Here is a 22615-nt window from a genome sequence, read left to right as displayed (position 1 = left end):
TCCCCCGACCAGGCAGGGAAGGCCCCCGGAGCGTATACCGCTAAGCGCACTAACCCCGTGTGACACAGATACATATCACTCGATCTCACTCATATGTGAGAAGTAGTGAACAAAATAACTAGAATAATGCAGTGGATCCAGGGACATGCAAGCATGGAACAGAGTGGGGCATCTCGGAGGGAAGGTAGGGGAGGGTGGGTGGGTGGGTTGGTGGGAAGAGATCAACCAAAGAACTTGTATGTATATATGCATAACCCATGGATACAGACAATAGGGGGGTGAAAGTCTAGGGTGGGGGAGGAGAAGGGCATGGGTGACCTGGATTGGTTTAATCGGGGGGGGGGGGGGAGACATATATAATATTTTCAACAATAAAGATTTTAAGAAAAGAGAGTTTTCTCTATATTTTTTGTGTAGTTATGGAAATCATAAACCACCAAGAAAAAGAAATTATGATTTATTCTCACAATGAAATAATATGTAGCAAAAAATTTAAAGAACTCGAGGGTTTCAGTCAAGATGGTGCTGTAGGTAAAAGCTGGATCTGCCGCCTCCCACAACCACTTCAAAATTATGACTAAAATACAAAACAACTGTCATTGGGAACCACCTGAAATCTAGCTGAATGTATATTCTACAACTAGGGAATTAAAGAAGAAAGCACATTGAGACTGGTAGGAGGGGCAGAGACACGAGGCAATGTCACAGAAACAGCTGGTCCCACACCCACATGTGGCAGTATAAAATAGGGAAGGATATCTTGGCTGTGGAGGTTTCCCTGAGTGAGGGGTCCCAGCCCCATACCTGGCCCCTAGCTTAGGGTTCCAGTGCCAGGAAAAGAAGTCCCCACAACTTCTGTCTGTAATAACCAGCAGGAATTGTGGCTGAGTCACACAACATGGAGACTGCTGGCCCCAGGCAGTCCTTCTTAAAGGGCAAGTGCATGAACTCACTCTGTCTGAGCACCAGTGCCAGGGCAGCACCTTGAAAGGAACCTGGGACATTTGGGGAGGAATTAAGTTGCCTAGAATCAGGGTGAGAGCTGGATGGGAGCTTTCTCCATGAAAGAAGTGGTTGCAAAAGCCATTTTTTTTTTTTGACTTTTCCCCGACAGAGCCAGCAGGCAGAGCACCATATCTGAATCTTCATCAACCTGGCTCACAATTTTTGTTCTACCCTAGTGATTCCGTGAGACCTCACCCCTTCCTACTAGCAGGCTCATTAAAGCCATTCCCAGTGGTTTTTCCATACTACTGGCCTCTCTTGCCTCATGCTTTGGACTTTCCTAAAATCTCTCAAATACAAGCTGGCCTCAGTGGGCCCCATCATCTCAATAAGTGGCTCCAGGCCTGGCACTAGTAGCAGTCCACCTTGGATCATAGCATGGCCTCTCTTAGGAACTTCCAAGCCCAACAAAAATAGTAGCCATCTGCAGATTGCTTTGTAGCTCCTGCTGGGTGGCCCAAGGCAGCACAGGCAGTGGTTGACTTTGAAAGTACTGGGAGGCTCCAAAGCCAGTACTCTTGGTGGTTAGCTTTGACCGCACCAGATTACAACACTAACACCTCCACAAGTGACACACTCAAAGTACGGACCTGGTGAGCACCAAAGCCCCACTGAATCAAGTCCTGCTCCAAAGGATCAACTCCTGCACAACAGCTCTTCCACTGTAGTCGCAGCCGAATCTTGCAATTGATTGGCCTGGGGGTCAATCCCTCCCAGTAATGCCAACATCAAACAAAGCACAACTACAATAGCACAGTGCACACACCTCACACTGGGGTGCACCTTGAGTGCCCAACTTGGGTGACTGAGGAGGCTGAGCCACTGGGCCCTGCAGGACACCAACCACACAAGGCCAGTCTACCAAATCCGTGAGACATAGCAGATCTACCTAATACATAGAAACAAACACAGGGAAGCAGCCAAAATGTGGAGACAAAGAAACATATCACAAATGAAAGAACAGGAAAATCTCCAGAAATGAAATGGAAGCAATAAAACTACCAGATAGAGTTCAAAACAATGCTTATAAGGATGCTGAAGGAACCTAATGAGAACTTCAAGGAACTTGGTGAGAATTTCAAGAAATTTAGTGAGAATATCAACAACATAAAAAAGGACCAATCAGAAATGAAGCATACATTATCTGATATAAACAGTGAATCAACAGTAGAGTAGAGGACGTCATGAATCAAATCAAGAAATCTGAATATAAGGAAGGAAAAAACCTAATCAGAACAGCAAAAAAGAAAAAAAGAATCCAAAAACACGAAAATAGTGTAATAAGCCTGTGGGACAACTTCAAGTGTACCAAAATTCGCATCATGGGAGTGCCTGAAAGATAAGAGAAGAAGCAAAAAATTGAAAATCTATTTGAACAAATAATGACAGAAAACTTCGCTTACATGGTGAAAGAAATAAACACACAAGTCCAGGAAGCACAGAAAGTCCCAAACAAGAGGAACACAAAGAGGCTCACACCAAGACAAATCATAATTAAAATGCCAAAGGTTAAAGATAAAAAGAGAATCTTAAAAGCAGCAAGAGAAAAACAGTTATTCACCTACAAAGGAGCGCCCATACAACTGTCAGCTGATTTCTCAACAAAAACTTTGCAGGCCAGAAGGGAGGGGCAAGAAATATTCAAAGTGATGAATACCAAGAACCTACAACCAAGATTACTTTATCCAGCAAAGCTATCATTCAGAAGTGAAGGTCAGATAAAGAGCTTCACAGATAAGGAAAAGCTAAAAGGAGTTCATCACCACTAAATCAGTATTATACGAAATGCTGGAAGGTATCCTTTAAGAAGAGGAAGAAGAAGAAAAAGGTAAAGATACAAATTATGAACAACAAATACACATCTATCAACAAGTGAATCTAAAAATCAAGTGAATAAATAATCTGAGGAACAGTATGAACTGGTGATTATAATAGAATCAGGGACATAGAAAGGGAATGGACTGACTATTCTTGGGGGGGGGGGGAAAGGGGTGTGAGGGTGCGGGAAGAGATTGGACAATAAGCATGCACCTATGGATGAGGACAGTGGGTGGGGAGTGAGGGCGGAGGGTGGGGTGGGAACTGGGTGGAAGGGAGTTATGGGGGGAAAAAAGAGGGACCAATGTAATAATCTGAACAATAAATATTTAATTTTAAAAAAAAGAAACAGAAGGAAAAAAATAAAATAAAATAAAATAAATTTTGAAAAAAAAAGAAAATAGCCTTCTGACAGTTTGTTATTGAATGGTCCTATCTATTGGGATGCAGTCACCCAAGTGGAACTGACAACAGAGTTCACTGGCCTGCAAATGGACTCTGCAAAGTAACTTGCATTAGCCAGTTACATCTCTGACCAACAGCTCAGAATCTATCCATAGGAGAAAAATATTATTTGGGTATCACAATTCACTCCCCTCCATGCTTGTCCCATTACCTTTCCACAGATTTCACACAAAACAATTACTATTTCAAGCGGTAATAGCATCAGTGTCATTTGAAAAAGTTAATCATGTTTGATAACCAAGATGTTTATTCACAATGTGTACCCTCTTAATTCTCAGAACTTTGTTATTTTGTTAACTTTTTAAAATTATCCATGACAAAAAGACATCTCCAACATCCTGCAGTGACGCAGACACCGATCTAGAGGCCTGGTGACATGAAACCTCTCCATAAATCAGTAACCACTTGGGAAACATTCATTGCCTCTACCGTCTCTTTTTGCCTTACTCATTAACTTCTATTTTTTTTTATTTGTAAATCAGAGTAAGCCCATCATAAATTGGAAAATTTCATTGGAAGCATTCTATTCTCCCCATTTTGCTGCCAAAGATAATGATGATGGTGATGGTGATGGTGAAGATGATGACGACAACAACGACAATGACAGAAAACAGGTACTGTTTTCAGGTACTGTTCCAAGAACTTTATATTAGAATTTAAAAATTACTCATAGTCACATTAAAAAAAGGAAAACGATTTCCATTTTATATCCCACATATGAGTGAAATCATATGGTTCTTAACTTTTTCTGTCTGACGTATTTTGCTTAGTTTCACCCAATAAATTTAATTTTAAAAATCCCCCCAAAGGGAAAAAGTCAGGTGAAATCAGCTTCAATAATATATTTTATTTAACCCAATATATCCAAAATGATATCATTTAAACATGTAATCAACATAAAATATTAATGAAACATTTCCATTTTTTCATATTATCCTCAGAATTGTTTATACACTAAATTCTGATATGCCAATTTCAATTACTCAACAGATGCAAATTTAGTTAATTGCCCTGATAATTACAAACAGAATAGGTGATTAGGAGTTATTTGTCCATGGTTCATGTTGTACACATGAGAAAACTGAAGCCCAGAGAGAAGTGGTATCTCTCATAAAGGGAAATGAGCCCTAGTCTTACAACCAGAAGAACTGAATTCAAATCCAAGCTCTGCCACTTCCTGGTTGAGTGCCTCAGACATTACATCTCACTGAATCTTGGTGTCTGCATCTGTAAACTTGGGATAATAACCTCTACTGTACAAGGCTGCTCTGGGGTTCAAATGAGAATATACATCTATATTTGTAAGGTCCTACAAAGCACATACCAACACCAATAAAGTCAGAGGAGCCAACTCCCAGCAATGCTGGGTGTATCAGTCTGGGCCCAATCAAGAGATAGAAATCAGTATAAAAATTAATAAACTACAAATTTACTAAACTAAAAAAAGGAAATATAAGATATAAGGAAACTAACTCTGTACAGTACCACAGGCTGAGGAAAGGTACCCTAGGGAGAATGAATTTGGAAGGGGTTTAGATCTCACTGAAAAAAAGGTATAATAATTTAAGCCACTGAATAGCAGAGAAGTTTGCTAGCTTGGCCTGGTGGTCTGCAGTCACAAAGTAAGAAGGAGGCAACTCTCCAGAATGCAGATGGGGAAAAGACAACCAGCAGACAGTGGGGAAGGTATACAGAGAGGATGGGAAAATCTCTAGATTGAAGTGAGCTTTGCAGAGCCAGCCTGCCTCAGTGGAAACATCTTAAGGTACAACCAGCCTGTATGAGGGCTGGCAAAGGAAATATGGAGTAGCAACTCTTTCATAAGCCTTTATTCAGCAGGTGTGCCACATAGGGGACCTACAGAGGAAAGATGGGGGAAAGCATGGGTGGGGAGCCCTTCAGGGAGAGACCTATATTGAGAGAACTGCAAAAAGATTATCACCAGGCCAGGGGAGGCTTTGAGATTACTGAGGGACCATGTATTCAGGGTGTGTGATGCGGCCAGAGTCCCACCAATATCTCACTCCCATTCTACTGGCCCAGCTGTGTAGCAGCCAGAAACTTTAGGCGTACCCTTCCTCCAACAATATCCTCCTAGGACCTTCTGCTGAGAAAGCTTAACATCTTGTGCACTGTAAAGGAGAGATGTTTAAAGGAATTCTGTCTGTTTTCACAGAACAGGTATTGAGGAGTGTTCAAACTGAGAGACAATAAATAAATAAATAAAATAGAGGGGTAGACTGGAGGCTACACTTTCTTGTCCTAATTTCAGAGCTCTGTCTGCTACCTTACATTTTACTACTAGGAGAATTTTAGATAGTTTCTTGAAAACGACTCTCACACCGAACGTTGATCACTTTCCTTGTATGTGTACAGGTTGGCCCCACTGATAAAGAAGTAAGGAAAAAATAGGAATTTAACCTTTCTGAGTCTCAGTTTCTTCATTGGGATAATGGATATTATACATCCTACAGGTTTGCTGTAATAACTAAGGGAAGATAGTGTATGTAAAATCCTCAGCCCAGGCCTGTGACATAGGAAGTATATAATAGAAATTCATTTCCTTCCCCTCAGATGACATGAGGTCAACCACTGCAGCAAATTCTTCCTTTCCTTTTACCTATTCTCATCCAGGAATGAATGTAAACCATGTGTAAAGGTTTTTATGTCATCTATCCTTATCCTTTTTATTCAATATTATGTAACAATTATCAAGTCAATTACAAGTAGTTAATTATTTTCATATCACACTTGTGATTGTAAAGATTCTTCCCTCCTATTATATACTTGTCCAATTAACTATTCATGTTATTGAGACTCCAGATGAACTGAGTGGAATCCAGAATTGCTGTGCTTGAATGCCAATCACTCAAATAATGTCCATGTCACCTTGAATAATGACATCAGGCAGTGGGAGCACTTCTACTAGTCTGCTCTTTCTTTTCATAACTTGCTACTTTCATATCCTGGATCCAAACTGTTGGTCATGATATTGCAGATAATAACCACTGAATGCTGTGTTCTTAGTACTAAAAAGGCCAGATGCTTGGTCAAGTTGCTACATTTAGTTCTGGTAGACACTCTTGGTTACATGGTGCATACATATTGTAGCTCACAATACAGGCCTACACCTAGCTGATAAGAATAAATTTCATAATTATTCATACCCCTTTATGAGAACCTGGGAAATCAGCATTCTATAAGTAGTCAAGCTGAGATTAACTGGCACAAAGCTGTCCAACTGAAATTTCTACATTGAAGGCAATGTTCTATCTCTGTGCTGTCCAATATAGTGGTTACTAACCACATGTGCCGATTGAGCAGTTGAAATATGACTGGTTTCACTGAGCAAGTGATTTGTTAATTTATTTTATTTGCACAGCTATCAGCTACTATATTGGACAGCACAGATCTGGATATTATGGCTTAATGGAATGGGAGATTTGAAGCTAAAAGGATCCTTAGATCTAAATCCTGGCTACTGTCACTTACTAACTATATAACTTTAGTCATGTTCTTTCCCTTGTCCAAATCTTAGACCTCATTTGTGAATGGGTCCTAAAATCTAGCCCTTCAGATGTGTCTGCTGATAATACCAGAACCTCACAGGTTTGTTGTAATTAGAGAATTATTAAAAAGCATCTAGTCCAGTGCTCAGTACATAATAAGTAGTCTTCACTTTTAAAAATATATATATATTTATTAATTTCAGAGAGGAAGGGAAAGCGAGAGATAGAAACATCAAAATAAGAGAAAATCAACCATTGGCTGCCTCCTGCATGCCCCCTACTGCGGATCAAGCCCACAACCCGGGCATGTGCCCTGACAGGGAATTGTGACCAGCTTGGTTCATAGGTCGATGCTCAACCACTGAGCCACAGCAGCCAGGATAAGTAGTCTTCAAATAATAGCTATTATTATCACACTCCTCATTTGCCAGATGGAGAACCTAAAACTCCCAAAGGAGAAGTGTCTTGTCCAGAGATACATAACTAGTTGAAGGCATAGCCAGAAGCCAATTAATTTTCTCATCTTTTTTGATGATGTGTTTTCTTATATAGATAAATCCTTCTCACCCCAGAAAACTGAAGAGTGGTTGCCAAACAACTATTCAAGTGCTGTAAAAAATATACATGTTATGCATATAAAAGAAATGTACCTTGGTGAAGCCTATTTGCTCCTTCCGAAAACTTTCCAGGGGTTTGATCAGCAAATCACTAGCATTGTGTACCTAGAGAAAAGAAAGAACACACAAAACAATTTTTAGTTTGGCAAAATCAGATTCAAGATTCCTTGTTACTAGGACATTTCCTTGTAATATACCATCCAGTGTAATGTTAACTAGTGTGCTGGCTCTTTGGGTTTTGTTGCTGACATTTTCCTATATTGGTCTCTTAAAATCAAATGCTTTGAAAGGAAATGAGAGAAGGAACATTAGAGACATTTCTCTGTAATTTTACCGGTAATCTGATCAGATATTTTAATTGAAAAATAGCCAAAGAAATCAACAAACGTCAAGTGCTGGTGAGGATGTGGAGAAAAAGGAACCCTCATGCACTGCTGGTGGGAATGCAGACTGGTTCAACTACTATGGAAAACACTATGGAGTTTCCTCAAAAAATTAAAAATGGAACTCCCATTTGACCCAGTAATCCCACTTCTAGGAATATATCCCAAGAAATCAGAAACACTAATCAGAAAAAATATATGCACCCCTGTATTCATAGCAGCATAATTTACAATAGGTAAGATTTGGAAACAGCCTAAGTGCCCATCAGCAGATGAGTGGATTAAAAAATGGTGGTACATCTACACAATAGAATACAACACTGCTCTAAAAAAGAAGGAACTCGTACCATTTGCAACAGCATGGATGAACCTAGAGAGCATTATACTAAGCAAAATAAGCCAGTTGGAGAAAGATAAATATCACATGATCTCACTCATTTGTGGAATATAATGAACAACATAAACTGATGAACAAAAATAGATCCAGAGACACAGAAGCATCGAACAGACCATCCAACCTCAGAGGGAAGGTGGGGGGATGGGTAAGAGAGCAACCAAAGGTATTGTATGCATGCATATAAGCATAACACATGAACACAGACAGTAGTGGGGTGAGGGCATGAGCTGGGGGGTGGGAATGGCTGGGGAGAGGTCAATGAGGGGAAAAGGAGACATATGTAATATTTTAAACAATAAAGAATTTTTTTTTAAAAAAAGACAAATATCCAGAGTCATGTCCACAAACACACACAGGAAGCCTGAAGTATGTGTGGTAAGTAGAAAAGAGAGTGAAAAATACATGAAAAGGCCAGTTGTACGAAGCGCAAACTACTTCATGGGAAGCAAATGAGTTAGCAATAATAGCATTAGGACAAATTGTTTCTAGTCTTCTTCTAGTATGTCATAAAACCAGAACATTTCCTTCAGAATTTTGTGTATTATTAAAAGCAACAGACAGAACACTAGACCAGGCCTTCCAATTACCTAATTATAGATTCTCAGAAGCTGACAGGAACAGCCTGAGCCTGTCCAGGTACTAAAATATTGGCATTGATATGTTCTAGAGATATAAAAACATCATCTCCAAATCAAATCCCTTATTCAATGGGCAGATAGAGATACATAAAACTTTGTCTTCATGTAAATCTCTTGGCAGCTGTCCAAGGCAGCAAGTGGGGTTTGTTTCTTCAGTGGTGTGAATTATTTGCACTTTATTGGAGGACTTTAGCAAACACATCTGAAGGGCTGGATTTTAGGACGTGTTGCATTAATTTTGATCTACTAAAAGACGTGTAAATGAGGGACTGGCTTTCTTGTCAGATGAGACATAAAGTATCAATAAGACAAGATAACAACAATAGAAGACAGAGTCAAAAGCCAATTTTGACCAGTCCTGTATTCTCCAAACTAAGAAGCAATTTTTAAACTACCACCAAAAAGCATTGGGCAAATTGGGGTTTTATATATATACTAGAGGCCCAGTGCACAAAAATTTGTGCACTCGGGGGGGTCCCTCAGCCCGGCCTATGCCTTCTTGCAGTCTGGGAACCCTCGGAGGATGTCCACCTGCTGGCTTAGGCCTGCTCCCTGGGGGAACGGGCCCAAGCTGGCAGTCAGACATCCCTCTGGCAGCCCAGCAGCCCTTGGGGGATATCCACTTACCAGCAGGGGGCAGACCTAAGCTGCAGTCGGACATCCTTAGTGCTGCTGAGGAGGTGGGAGAGGCTCCCACCACCACCGCTGTGCTGGCAGCCATCAGCCTGGCTTGTGGCTGAACAGAGCTCCCCCTGTGGGAGTGCACTGACCACCAGGGGACAGCTCCTGCATTGAGCATCTGCCCCCTGGTGGTCAGTGTGTGTCATAGTGACCAGTTATTCCCAGTCGTTCTGCTATTAGGGTCAATTTGCATATTACCCTTTTATTATATAGGATAGAGGCCTGGTGCACGGGCGGGGGCCAGCTGGTTTGCCTTGAAGGGTGTCCCGGATCAGGGTGGGGGTCCCACTAGGGTACCTGGCCAGCCTGGGTGAGGGGCTGATGGGTGTTTGCAGTCTGGTCACACTCCCTTCAGGGTAGGGGTCCCCACTGCGGTGCCTGGCCATCCTGGGTGAGGGGCTGGTGGCTGTTTTCAGGCTGGCCACACCCTCTTTAGGGTGGGGGGTCCCCACTGGGGTGCCTGGCCAGTCTGGGTGAGGGGCTGAGGGCCGTTTTCAGGCTGGCCAAGCCCCCTGGTGATGGAAGCTCCCAGTCTCTCCTTTTTTTCTTTTCTTTTTTTTATTCTGGGATTTATTTACCTTGTATAATTGAAACTTTGTAGCCTTGTGTGGAGCAAAGAGACGGCCAGGGCAGGCAGGAAGCTTGGCTTCCTCCATCACCTGAGGCAACCCAAGCCTTCTGCTCGCTCCAGCTCCGTGGCCCCGGCCGGCTGAAAGCAGGTATCTGGGGTTTATTTATCTTCTATAATTGAAACTTTGTTGCCTTGAGTGGAGCTCAGAGCTGGCAGCGGCAGGCGGGAAGCTTGGCTTCCTCCATCACTGGAGCAACCAAGCTTCCTGCTTGCTCCAGCTCTGTGGCTGCTGGACGCCATCATGGTTGGGTTAATTTGCATATAGTTGCTCTGATTGGCTGGTGGGTGTGGCTTAAGGCATAGCGAAGGTATGGTCAATTTGCATGTTTGTCTTTTATTAGTGTAGATTTATCCAGGTCTTACAGGCACTTTGGATCTCCTGTATTGTATCCAGGTATGAATCAAGGTTCAATTAAATGGGCAAACTTTTATCCATTCAAATAGCTCCACTAACTGCCCTGGAATGAAAAATAAAGACACCAGTGACTCTCGATTAAAAACAAGAATCCGTCTACTAAAAGTACCAGGCTGTCGCTCTTGCCCCGCATGCTCTACACTTCTGTGGATTATGGATTATGTGCTATTAACTTTGTATGCCCACATGGAAACAAATTAAGTCTTGGTGTCAAATTCAGTGCAGGGAGTCATTTTTTGAGCTTTGTAGAGGTTTTAAAACATGGCCAAAAAATTCTGTGACTCTCCTCTCATTGTGAGGTTAGGTCTCTGTCCCCTACCTTGAATATGATGGATTTGTTACTGTTTTGAACCAACAGAGTACAGAAGAAGTGATACTATGAGACTTGCCACTTCTAAAGAGAGTAGCATGTGTCAAGCTGCTATATGAGTATTCATTCAGGTGAGCCCTTGCATATGCAGGCATCCAGTTGTTGTTTTTTATGTTCCAAAAGGCATTTTGTTGAATAAGCAGTTGTCATACTGACCCATAAGGCTACTGCTTTTTATATGTGTGGCCTGTCTCAATCTAGAAAGTAGTGCATGATTCACCAAAATTGGAGTCTATAGTTTTCCCTTAATCACATTGGCAATATTGCTCCCAGTCTACTACAAAACAAATAGATACTCTGAACCTCTTCATCTCTTTGACATTAATTGGTTATTATACTACTTTCTGCCAAAACACAGAGCTAGAGATGTATGAAAAGGTTACACTGAAGCTTGGTTCTGTTTTCTTTTTCATTCTTTTTTATCCTTAACTTAAAATTCTAGCAACTACTTATTCTGTGTCAACTGTAATTAGAAAATAATTTTAAAAAGAAGAAATCTAGCAACAACTCATAAATGCTGGCCCTTATTACCCTTTCTGATCACTGCATCCATTTTGTGAGCTCTCTAGGAGAAAAGTTCCTATCTGTTATGTCAGGGTAGAATCCCCGGAATAATAAGTGACATGCTAAACATATTAGTGAGTATATCTAATCAGGTTTCTATTGAATGAAGCACATATTAACACTAGATAGGGCATTTAGAAGGGTAGAGATGGTATTCAACCCAGTAGTGCAAAACTGCTTAGTAATCTTTGATGGTTAACCAATTACCAAAAGAAGGAATGAAGGACAGACTGTTTTAAATATCATGGGCCACTTTAGGTTATTCCTGGCGGTCCTCAAAGACAGACCTTGCACATTGCCTATAAAGTCCCCTTCAGAGTCATACATTCACTTAGGCAAACCTCCTATCTTTAACTATACAGGAAGTCTGTCATCCGGACTTCTAAAGGCCACCTTCTAAGGTACTACAACCTCCCCTAGGGTATTGTTTAAGAAATCACAGCTGGGATGCTCCTTCTCATTTCTTCCCTCCTTAGTTCTTTCCACAATTTAAATTCATTTCTGAGGGTGACTAGAACATTTGCAATTGTCACATGCTAGCACTTTGAACTTCCTATTTGTTCTTCTAAAGCTTCTTTTGGTCTCTTCTTATAGAAAGGATAAAAAGCTGATTTTAAAAAGGTGATTAACATCTCCCACATTATCCATATTGGGGTATTAGAGTCCAAGAAATGGAAGAGGTGCAGTCAAGAAATGAATTTCTGGCATATTGTGAAAGGCCCTCATTGAGCCTAACCTTCACAGCATTCATGAAATTAAATGGGAAATGGGGAGCCAACACTCAGTACATGACTGAAGAGTTGTGGAGACAAAAGGGCACAACATAATTAAAGACAGAAGAAAATGAGTCACTCTTTTGGCAAACAGCCAGCAAGAAGGGTGAGAAAAACAACATCTCAAAAGATGAATCCTACTTCAATATTTGAGAGCTTTGTAATTGGGTAAATAAAAGAGATCAAGAAACAAATAGGGCTGAAGAGAGTACAGCTGAGCTTTCTAATGGTATCTGAATAAAATGGGGGTGAATGGCTTTGAGATCAACATTGGCAGCAGCTCAGAAACTCTTCAGGCAGGAAAAAAACCATTTAGTAGAGTGTGGATTAGTTAGTAAGTCAGATACCAGACTCCAAGGAAACTACCCATATTGGCCTTTCAGTACCCTTAGAAGCAAATCTCTTGAACTAAGAAATTTCCCAAGTGAAATTTCCACAAGCAAAATCATGGAAGCAACAAAAGGTAACTAAACACAATACACATAATCAGTGATTTTTGCTATTACTAGTAATAAAACACTTTCATATTCATTAAATTTGGAGTATTTAAAACAACTTTGGGAGTTGAAGATTATTTTCATCATTTTACATATGAAGAAAGAGAGACTCAGAGAAATGTGTGATAAATCTAAAGTTAACAAGTAAATTAGTGGAGCAGCCATTATTAGAGCCTAATAGTCTCTAATTCTCTTACCTCCAAGCCCTGCCTTCAATGCTACTTCTCTAGAAGCCTACATGAAATAAGAGCAGTATTCTGAGAAGCCAGTACCACAATGTTGAAAAGGAAGAGTGATTACAGATGAAAGAACTCTTGACATCTGAATAAATGGGCTTAACAGAAATGGTCTGCCAATAGGAATACATCCTATGAAGGAAAGAAAAGGTAGAATTCTTTGTTGTCCTCCACAAAGTTCCAACAACCAAAAAAAGAAATGAGCAAAAGGCCTGAACAAACACAACTCACCAAAGATGATCTACATATAGCAAATAAACATATGAAAAGATGCTCTACATCATACATCATCAGAAAAATGCAAACTACACTAGCAATGAGATCTCACTATATACCTATTAAACACATTGCAGATCAGTAGTTTTATTGCTAGCTTTACTCAGTGGCCAGATAAGTTTCCATTGAACGAGTACAAAAAAATGTTTTACATAAATGTTAAAGGCATGCTTTAAAATTAAATACCCATTGCATTTTGAAGTTATTTATTACATGTTCTTACAATCTTATATCTTTTAAAAGAAATCTCGTGATTGGCCACAAGCCTTAGAACAGAAAACACGAGAATTCTCGTGATCTGTACACAATGTGTTAAAATGGGTAAAATTCAAAATACCTGATAGCATCAAATCTGGCAAGGATATGGAGCAACAAGAACCCTCATTCATTGCTGGTGGAAATGCAAATGCTACAGTCACTTTGAAATCATGAGGTGGGGGGGGGGACATTGGGGGATAAGGACACATATGTAATACCTTAATCAATAAAGAAAAAAAATTATATTAAAAAATAAAATAAAGTTTGGCAGTTTCTTACAAAACTAGCCTTGCTATTGCCATACAATCCAGAAAATTCACTCTGAAATTTATCCAAGAGTTGAAAATTAATGTCATAAAAATCTGCACACATGTTTATGAAACATAGTAATCCCTTCTTTGGAAAACTGCTGTATAAAACTGCTGTTTGAACTTCTCTGTTATTCTTAGTCTCTTATTCTGTAGGTCAACTCTGTTATTGTTAGATAGTCTCTTATTTTGTAAAATAACTTTGTTTTTTAGCTTGAATAATAGAAATGATAAACTTAATTGTCTGACCTTGCAAGCTAGCCATCTAACATAAGGGACTGATACACTGATACTGATGCCAGGTGTCTGTATAGCTATGTACCCAAGGTTACAGGTGTCTGTATAGATATGATATGTACTCAAGGTTACAAGTTGTCTGTATAGATATGACAGGTGTTTGCTAGATATGATATGTACTCAAGGTTACAAGCTGTCTACAAAAATAACTTACACAAAGAACTAGAAGAATATAAAAAGGAAATACTCCTTACTGTGTTTGTTCAGAATTTGACAGAGGTAATCTGCTCTGAACCTGCGCGCAATAAAGATGACTCCTAACTAATTAGCTCATTGATGATTTGTCTAGCTCGCTGATTTGCAATACAACATTTATAGCACCTTTATTTGTAAATGACAAAATTCGAAGCAACCAAGATGTCCTTCAATGGGTGAAAATATAAACAAACTGTAGTACTTCCATATAATGGAATATATATCAGTGATAAAAGGAAATGAGCTATCAAGCCATGAAAATATGAAAAGACATGAACAATCTTTAAATGCCTATTGCTAAGTGAAAGAAGCAAATTTGAAAAGGCTACATACTGTATGACTCCAATGATATGACATTCTAGAAAAGATAAAACACAGTAAAAGTAAAGATCAGTGTTTGCCAAGGGTTCTTATATAAGGGAAGGAGAAAGGGATGACTAAGTTAAGAACATGGGCATTTTAGGTCTGTAAAAACATTCTGTATGATGATACTTTATTGGTGAATTCGTGTCTTTATACATTTGTCAAAACCCATAGAATGTTCAACAGAAATAGTAAATATAATGTAACCTATGGACTTTAGTTACTAATATTGTGTCAATATTGGCTCATGAATTGAAACAACTGTACAACACTTGCGAGATGTTAAAAATAGGGGAAACTGTGTGTGGGAAGGGGTAGGGGGAGAAAGGAAGCATATGAAATCTCTCTGTACTTTCCACTCAATTTTCCAATAAAACTAAAATTGCTGTAACTATTAAAGTCATTTTTAATTAAACTTTAAATGTAAGAAATAAGTTTTCATAATAGATTTGAATTAATCAATCATCTATAATAATACAAGTGTAATATGCTAATTAGACTGGACAGCCGGACAACCTTCCAGATGAAGTCTGGCTGCGAGGGCTGAGGCAAGCCGCCACGGCTGTGAGGGGTGAGGCAAGCCACCGCGGCTGCAAGGGCTGAGCCCCTTGCACGAATTTCGTGTATCGGGCCTCTAGTATGTAAATAAAACCCATATTATTACTGGAAGCAGAGACAAATAAATGGATAATTTGCTTAAGAACAAAAAGATCATAATTTTGGTGAACATATTCAACAGTCCAGTTTAGTGTCCTCTGAAATCCTTTCTCACTGAAATGAATAGGAATAGGATTTCCACACTAATTTCTCTTTACCTGAGATGCTAAACGCTCAGGGTGGGAGCTTGAGCTTAAATAACCAGATCTATCTATTTTCTAACTGTCTTTACAGTACCAAGAAGCCATGAGACAAAAACCAAAACAACAGAGCATTCATCTAACCAAAGAAGACAGGGAAAATTCCCAATGATCTAGGCTCCAGGCCCAGTGGCAGTGACCTACCATCATCATCCTTTCATTTTCAACTTCATTGAGTAATTCAGCAAATTCCTTGAAGGATTCAGCTAAAAGGATAAAAAAATAAATAAAATTAATCATGGTACTTGATGGGCAAGTAGACAGAGATCTGTACAACAGGAGGTAGGAACCTATATCCCACACCCACATGGCCACTAAAAGAATATATCAAATATAAGGTCAATAGAAGAATGTGTTCCGTGCTGTCCAGTGTTTGTTTTATCTTTTCCGTTTCTTATTTTGCCAATCCCCCTACCCAAAAGATTTTTTTCTCCAGTTTTATTGATATAATTGACATACAACAATATACAAGTTTAGGGTGTATGGCATAATGATTTGATATACATATATTGCAAAATGATTACCATAAGTTGTTAGCATCCATCACCTCAGATACTTAAAAAAAACTTTGTTTTTCCTTGTTATGAGAACTTTTAGGAACTACTCTCTTTATAACTTTAAACTATACTGAAAGGAGTTTTTAGGGGTAAAATAAGAGTTTTTATGGGTGAAATAGGCAGGTTTAGGAAATTTGAGGAATTAAGGAGTCCATGGAAAAAGCACAGGGCTACAGAGCTGCAAATGGTACATTTCCATAGAATAAGGGAGCTGGAAACAGCAGAAGGCACATTCCCATAGAATAAGGCGGCTGGGAGCTGCAGAAAGCTATACATATACAGAATAAAGGGAAGGAAGCCTCTCATTCAAAAAGAGAAGAAGAAAGCCCAGAGGGAATAGGGAAACAATAAGGGAGAAGAAGGAGGAGAGCCTCACGTTTCCCATGTTAGGTTCAACCTTTGAGCTCTGGAGTTGCTATAGTGACCAAATCAGAAGGGGATAGTGACAAATCAGAGGGGATATCAAGGCACAAAGAACTGCAGCCTTTATATACCTTAGGAAAAAGGGACTCAGTGGAACTCTTTCTTCTCCCCACGTGGGAGTCTGTGCTTGTTTCTCAATAAATTTCCACCTTTGCTATACCACCTTTTGTCCATGGTTTCATTCTTCTCCACCGGGCAAGAGCCCGGGAACCATCCTGCTCAAGGGAACACTGCGCGTTTCCAGTCCAAATTTCCCGTTTCAATACTATACAGCATTCTTAACTACATTTATCATGTTGTACATAACATCAACAGCACTTAGTTATAACTGAATGTTTATAACTTTGAACCACTTTCACCCAATTTCCCCAGCCCACCCCATCTCTGTCAATCACGAATTTGACTTTTTTTTCATGAGTTTGGTTTGTTTAGATTCCATATATCAGTGATATCATGCAGTGTTTGTCTTTCTCTGATTTATTTCACTTAGTTTAACCTCCACAGGGTCCATCTATGTTGTTGCAAATAGCAGGACTTCCTTCATTTCTGTGGATGAATAGTATTCTATCGTGTTTGTGTGTGTGTGTGTGTGTGTGTGTGTGTGTCATATTTTAAATATACTGTATATCATATTTTCCTTATTCATTCATTCATCAATAGACACTTAGATTGTTCCATGTCTTGAATATTACATGTAATACTGCCATAAGTATAGGGGTGCAGATATCTTTTCAGCATTGTAATTTCATTTTCTTTAGATATATAGCCAAAAGTGGAATTGCTGGATAATAAGGTAGTTCTATTTTTTTAATTTTTTGAAGAACTTTCATACTGTTTTTTATAGTGTCTGCACCAATTTACATTCCCACCAACAATGGACAAGTGATCCCTTTCCTCCACATCCTTACCAGCAATTACATCTTGTCTTTTTTATAATAGCAATTCTAACAGGCAAGAGGTCCTATCTCATCATGGTTTTTAATTGCATTTCCTTAATGACTAGTGATGCTGAGCACCTTTACATGTACCTGTTGACTACTTCAATATCTCTTTAGGAAAATATCTATTCAGGACCTTTGCCCATTTTTAAATTGGATTATTTGGGTTTTTTGTTTGTTTGTTTGTTTGTCTGCTGAGTTGTATGAGTTCTTTATATATATTTTTATATTAGCCCCTTATCAGATAGATGATTTGCAAATATTTTCTCATTCCATAGGTTGGCATTTCATTCTGTTGATTATTTATTTGATGTAATCCAACTTGTGTAGTTTTATTTTATTTTATTACTTGTGTTTAAAGTGTCATAGCAAAAACACGACTGCTAAGACTCATCCCAAAAAGCTTTTCCCCTATTTTCTTCTCAGAGTTTTGTGGTTTCAGGTCTTACTTTCAAGTCTTTAATCCATTAAGAGTTAATTTTTGTGAGTAGTGTGTGACTAGGGAATGGTTTCATTATTTTACATGAGAATATCCAATTTTCCCAGCACCATTTATTGAAAAGATTGTCATTTCTCCATTTAGTATTCTTGGCTCCCTTGTCAAATATTAGTTGATTATACATTTCTGAGCTCTCAATTCTGTTCCATTGCTCTCTGTGTCTACTATTAAACCTAAATCCATCCCTAAATTATAGCTTTGTTTCTCAGATTTCTGAAAAGCTTTTGTGGGATTGTAGGTGAAAAGGCATGTGGTATGTAAGAAATAACATTAGAGGGGGTAATAAACGACGAAGATTCTAGTTTAAGAAAGAAATAGAAGGAGCAGGAACTTGGGATAAACTTGGATTTACAGTCTCAGTCTACCATCCTCTTGATGTGCAATTTTTAATTAAGTAACTTGAACCCTTTGACATTCAATTGCCTACCTTGTAAAACAGGCATGATAAAATACTTGAGAGTGTTGTTTTAAGGACTAAATTAGAAGGTAAATGTAGAATGCCAACTCATAGTCAATAATAAACATTACCTTTTCCCCATCCCAATGTTCTACTCTCCTAGTGCCAGTTCTGTCACTTACGGGTGAGGTGACTGGACAAGTCACTTCTCCCTGGACTTCATTTTCCTAATATACTAAATAAATAAACTAATAAATTTAAGCCAAATTAAGCTAGATAGTCTTAACCATCCCTTTCAATTCTAATAACTTCTATTTTAAAGTTCCCAACTTCTCACCACAAACAGGAAGTATATTCTTAAATGGTATCTGAATTACAACAAACATTATAAGTACAGAGAAACAAAGGAATCCATGTTAATATTTTTAGATAAAAAATAAACTTCCCTTCCTAAATGAACTGCACAACTAATCCAGCATTTCAAGAACAAATGAAACTAAGTTCAGGGTCAATACAGAACACCAAAAAAATGGCACTCTTTCCTTCTGAGGATTAAGTTACTGCACATATCCAGGGGAGTCACCTTTGCAAACGCCGCAAATTAAAAGTTCAATCTCGGCACAAAGAAGAAAAATACCCTAATCAGAAAGTATAAACAGGAAAAAATATAAATGTTCACTGACCTGCTGTTCTCAAATACTTTAGCTTAAAAAGGGTCCAAAAGATTGTTTGTTATTCTGGAATTTTTCCATGTAAGCTCAGTTTGTTCCTTATCTTCTTTGTAAATATGTCTATTCAATTATGTTGCCCATCTTATAATTGGGTTATTTGTGTTTATTAATGAGTAGTAAAAGTACTTATATATTCTGGACAAAAGTCCCTTATCAGATAGATGATCTTCAAAATTTCCTCACAAATGTGGGCTGTTTTTTAACTGTCATTTGAAGAAGAAAGGATTAAAATTTTGTTGAAATCCAATTTATCTACCTTCATTTGTCACTTGTACATTTAAGTCTTTCATCCATTTCAACTTAATTTTTGTGAGTGGTGCGTGATTGTGTTATACCTTTATTTCTTCTTCTAAGAGATTTGTACTTTTAACACTTACTTTAGTTTCTTAATCCATTTTGAGTTAATTTTTGTACATGCTGTGTACAAACAGGTCTAACATCATTCTTTCACATGCGTCTATCCAGTTATCCCAGTATTATATTTTATTAAATTTATTAAGGTGATATCGGCTAATAAAATTATGTAGCTTTCAAATGTACAATTCAATAATACTTCATCTGTACATTGCATTATGTGTTTACCGCCCAAAGTCAAATCTCCTTCAATTACCATATATTTGACCCCCTCCTAATCCCACACCCCCCTCCTTCTGGTTACTACCACACTGTTGTCTGTGGCTATTAGGTTTTGTTTGTTTGTCTTGTTTGTTCATTTGTTGCTTTCAGTTTTAAATCCCACATATGAGTGAAAAGTATGGCTCTTGACTTTTCTATCTGACTTCTTTTACTTAGCAGCATGATATTCTCAAGATCCATCCATGTTGTCACAAATGGCAGTATTTCTTCTTTTCTTATGGCTAAAAAGCATTTCAATGTATATATGAACCAAATAAGACATTGGCCTCCCAGCATTATTTATTGAAAAGAATATTCTTTCCACAGTGAATTGTCTTGGCACACTTGTCAAAAACCAATTAACCATAAGTAAGGAATTATGTTTGGTATCTTAATTCAATTCTATAAAATTCGATGTCTGTCCTATGACAGTACCATACAGTCATGAAAACAATATCCTTGCAATGAGTTTTGAAATGGGAAAGTATAAGCCATCCAACATGTTCTTTGTTACTGTTGTTGTTATTGTTGTTTTGTTTTTGAAGATTGTTTGGCTATTCTAGCTAGATCCCTTGAATTTCTATAAGAATATTAGTATGATTTTGTAAATTTCTGAGAGATAAGATTTTTTATAGTTATCACATTGAATATGTAGACCAATACAAGGATCATGGTGAACTTAACAATATTGTCGTCTTTTTAAAAAAAATGTTTATTGTTGAGAGCATTACAGATAACTCCCTTTCTCCCCCACTGACCCCCTCCATCTGGTTCCCACCCTGGGACAAGCCTTCACCATCATATTGTCTATGTCCATAGGTAATGCATAAATGCATATAAGATCTTTGGTAAATCTCTTCCCGTCCCCCCTCACCTCTTCCCTCTGAGATTCATCGGTCTGTCCATGTTGCCATATAACTGGTTGTATGTTATTCATCAGATTATTTTGTTCATTAGATTTCTTGTTAATTTATTTTGACTTTTAGATTAAATTATTGATAGATATGTATTTATTGTCATTTTATTGTTCATATTTCTTCTTTTTCTTCTTCGTCTTCTTCCTCTTCTTTTTTTTCCAGTTTTTTTCTTTATTGAATAAGATATTACAACTGTGTCCTTATCCTCCCAATGTCCCCTCATCCCCCCAATCCTGCCCTCACCCTACCCTCCTGTTGTCCACATCCATCACTTATGCTTATATGCATGCATACAAGTCCTTTGGTTGATCTTTCCCCCTTACCCCACCCTCCCATGCCTTCCCTCTGAGTTTTGAGCATCTGATCGATGCATCTCTGCCTCTACATCTATTTTTGTTCATCGGTTTATGTTGTTCATTATAATCCACAAATGAGTGAGAGCATGTGATATTTATCTTTCTCCAACTGGCTTATTTCACTTAGCATAATGCTCTCCAGCTACATCCATGCTGTTGCAAATGGTAGGAATTCCTTCCTTTTTACAGCTGCATAGTATAAAAAATACCCTTCAGCATTTCATATAGTACTGGTTTGGTGGTGATGAACTCCTTTGGCTTTTTCTTATCTGTGAAGCTCTTTATCTGACCTTCAATTCTAAATGAGAGCTTTGCTGGGTAGAGTAATCTTGGTTGTAGGTCCTTACTATTCACTTTGAGTATTTCTTGCCACTCCCTTTAAACCTGCAGTTTCTACTGAGAAATCAGCTGACAGTTGTATGGGTGCTCCCTTGTTAGTAATTAATTGATTTTTTCTTGCTGCTTTTAAGATTTTCTCTTTGTCTTTAACCTTTGGCATTTTAAATATGATGTGTCTTGGTGTGACCCTCTTTGGGTTGCTCTTGTTTGGGACTCTCTGAGCATCCAGGATTAATATGTTTATTTCTTTCACCAGGTAGGGGAAGTTTTCTGTTATTATTTCTTCAGATAGGTTTCCAATAATTCCAGCATGACAGCAGGGCTGAATCTGGAGTGGCTGAAGGACATTTCCCCAAACCTGAAAAGGGATGATTGCTTGCTGCCAGTCAACTCAGGGCATCTTAATCTACATGCTATTGCCTCCTACTGGCCAAACACCTGAACAGCCATAGGCAAATTCCCCCATTCTGACAATGCTTGTGTATAGGAAACCTGACCCTTTGAAGTGTATATCTCCACCTCACCTCAGGACAATTTGTGTTAATAAAAAACATGGGGTCCTGAGAGGAGGAGATTTAGATTCTTTAGCTAGGCTCCTCTGACTCCCTATAATGCTTTTCAAAATTATGCTTCATCTCTGGACTCTTTATTAAGTTACACACAGCCCTTTTCCAGCTTGCTGAACCCATCTAGATGCTGGAGCAAGAACCCCGGCACAATAGCTATCTATCTCTTTTCTCCTTCTGGCATTCCCATAATGTAAATGCTGGTACACTTGAAGTTGTCCCAGAGTCTCCTTACACTATCTTCATATTTTTTATATCTTTTATTTATTTTTTTTTTTGCTCTTCTGTTTGGGTGTTTTCTGCTTCCTCATATTCCAAATCATTGATTTGATCCTCGGAATCCCCTGCTCTACTGTTGAATGCTGTAAATTATTCTTTATTTCAGTTAGTGTATGCTTAATTTGTGGCTGGTCCTTTTTCATGTCTTTGAAATTCTCACTAAGATTCTTGAAAGGAGGAGACCAAGATGGCGGCATAGGTAAACACCGGAGATTGCTGCCACAAACAACCACTTCAAAAATACAACTAAAAGACGGAACGGACATCACCTAGAACCACAGGAAGGCTGGCTGAAGAAAGACTCTTCAACTAGAAGGAAAGACAACAGCATACCGAGGCTCAGAGGAGGCGCAGTGTGGAAAATATAAAGGTGCAGAGGTGCGCGCGCAAAGCGGGCTGGTGGCTGAGGGCGCGGTTATTGTTTTCAATCAGTAGGGAGTCTCAG

At 38.7% G+C, this 22615-nt stretch overlaps 1 protein-coding gene across 2 annotated transcripts in view; it reads right to left on the bottom strand.

The window, feature by feature from the left end:
• Positions 1-22615, bottom strand: part of OPHN1 (oligophrenin 1) — a 489623-nt gene that overhangs the window by 322675 nt on the left and 144333 nt on the right. For both annotated transcript variants that reach the window (XM_006082933.3, XM_006082934.3), the window contains exons 4-5: positions 15698-15759; positions 7448-7519 (exon numbers count right to left, since the gene is read on the bottom strand). In XM_006082933.3, coding sequence (XP_006082995.1) covers positions 7448-7519; positions 15698-15759 — 134 coding nt within the window. The remainder of the gene's footprint in view (positions 1-7447; positions 7520-15697; positions 15760-22615) is intronic.

This window comes from Myotis lucifugus, unplaced genomic scaffold, assembly GCF_000147115.1.
Source record: "Myotis lucifugus unplaced genomic scaffold, Myoluc2.0 scaffold_4, whole genome shotgun sequence".
Classification (NCBI taxonomy): Eukaryota; Metazoa; Chordata; class Mammalia; order Chiroptera; family Vespertilionidae; genus Myotis; species Myotis lucifugus.
This window is presented reverse-complemented; position numbering and strand designations above follow the sequence as displayed.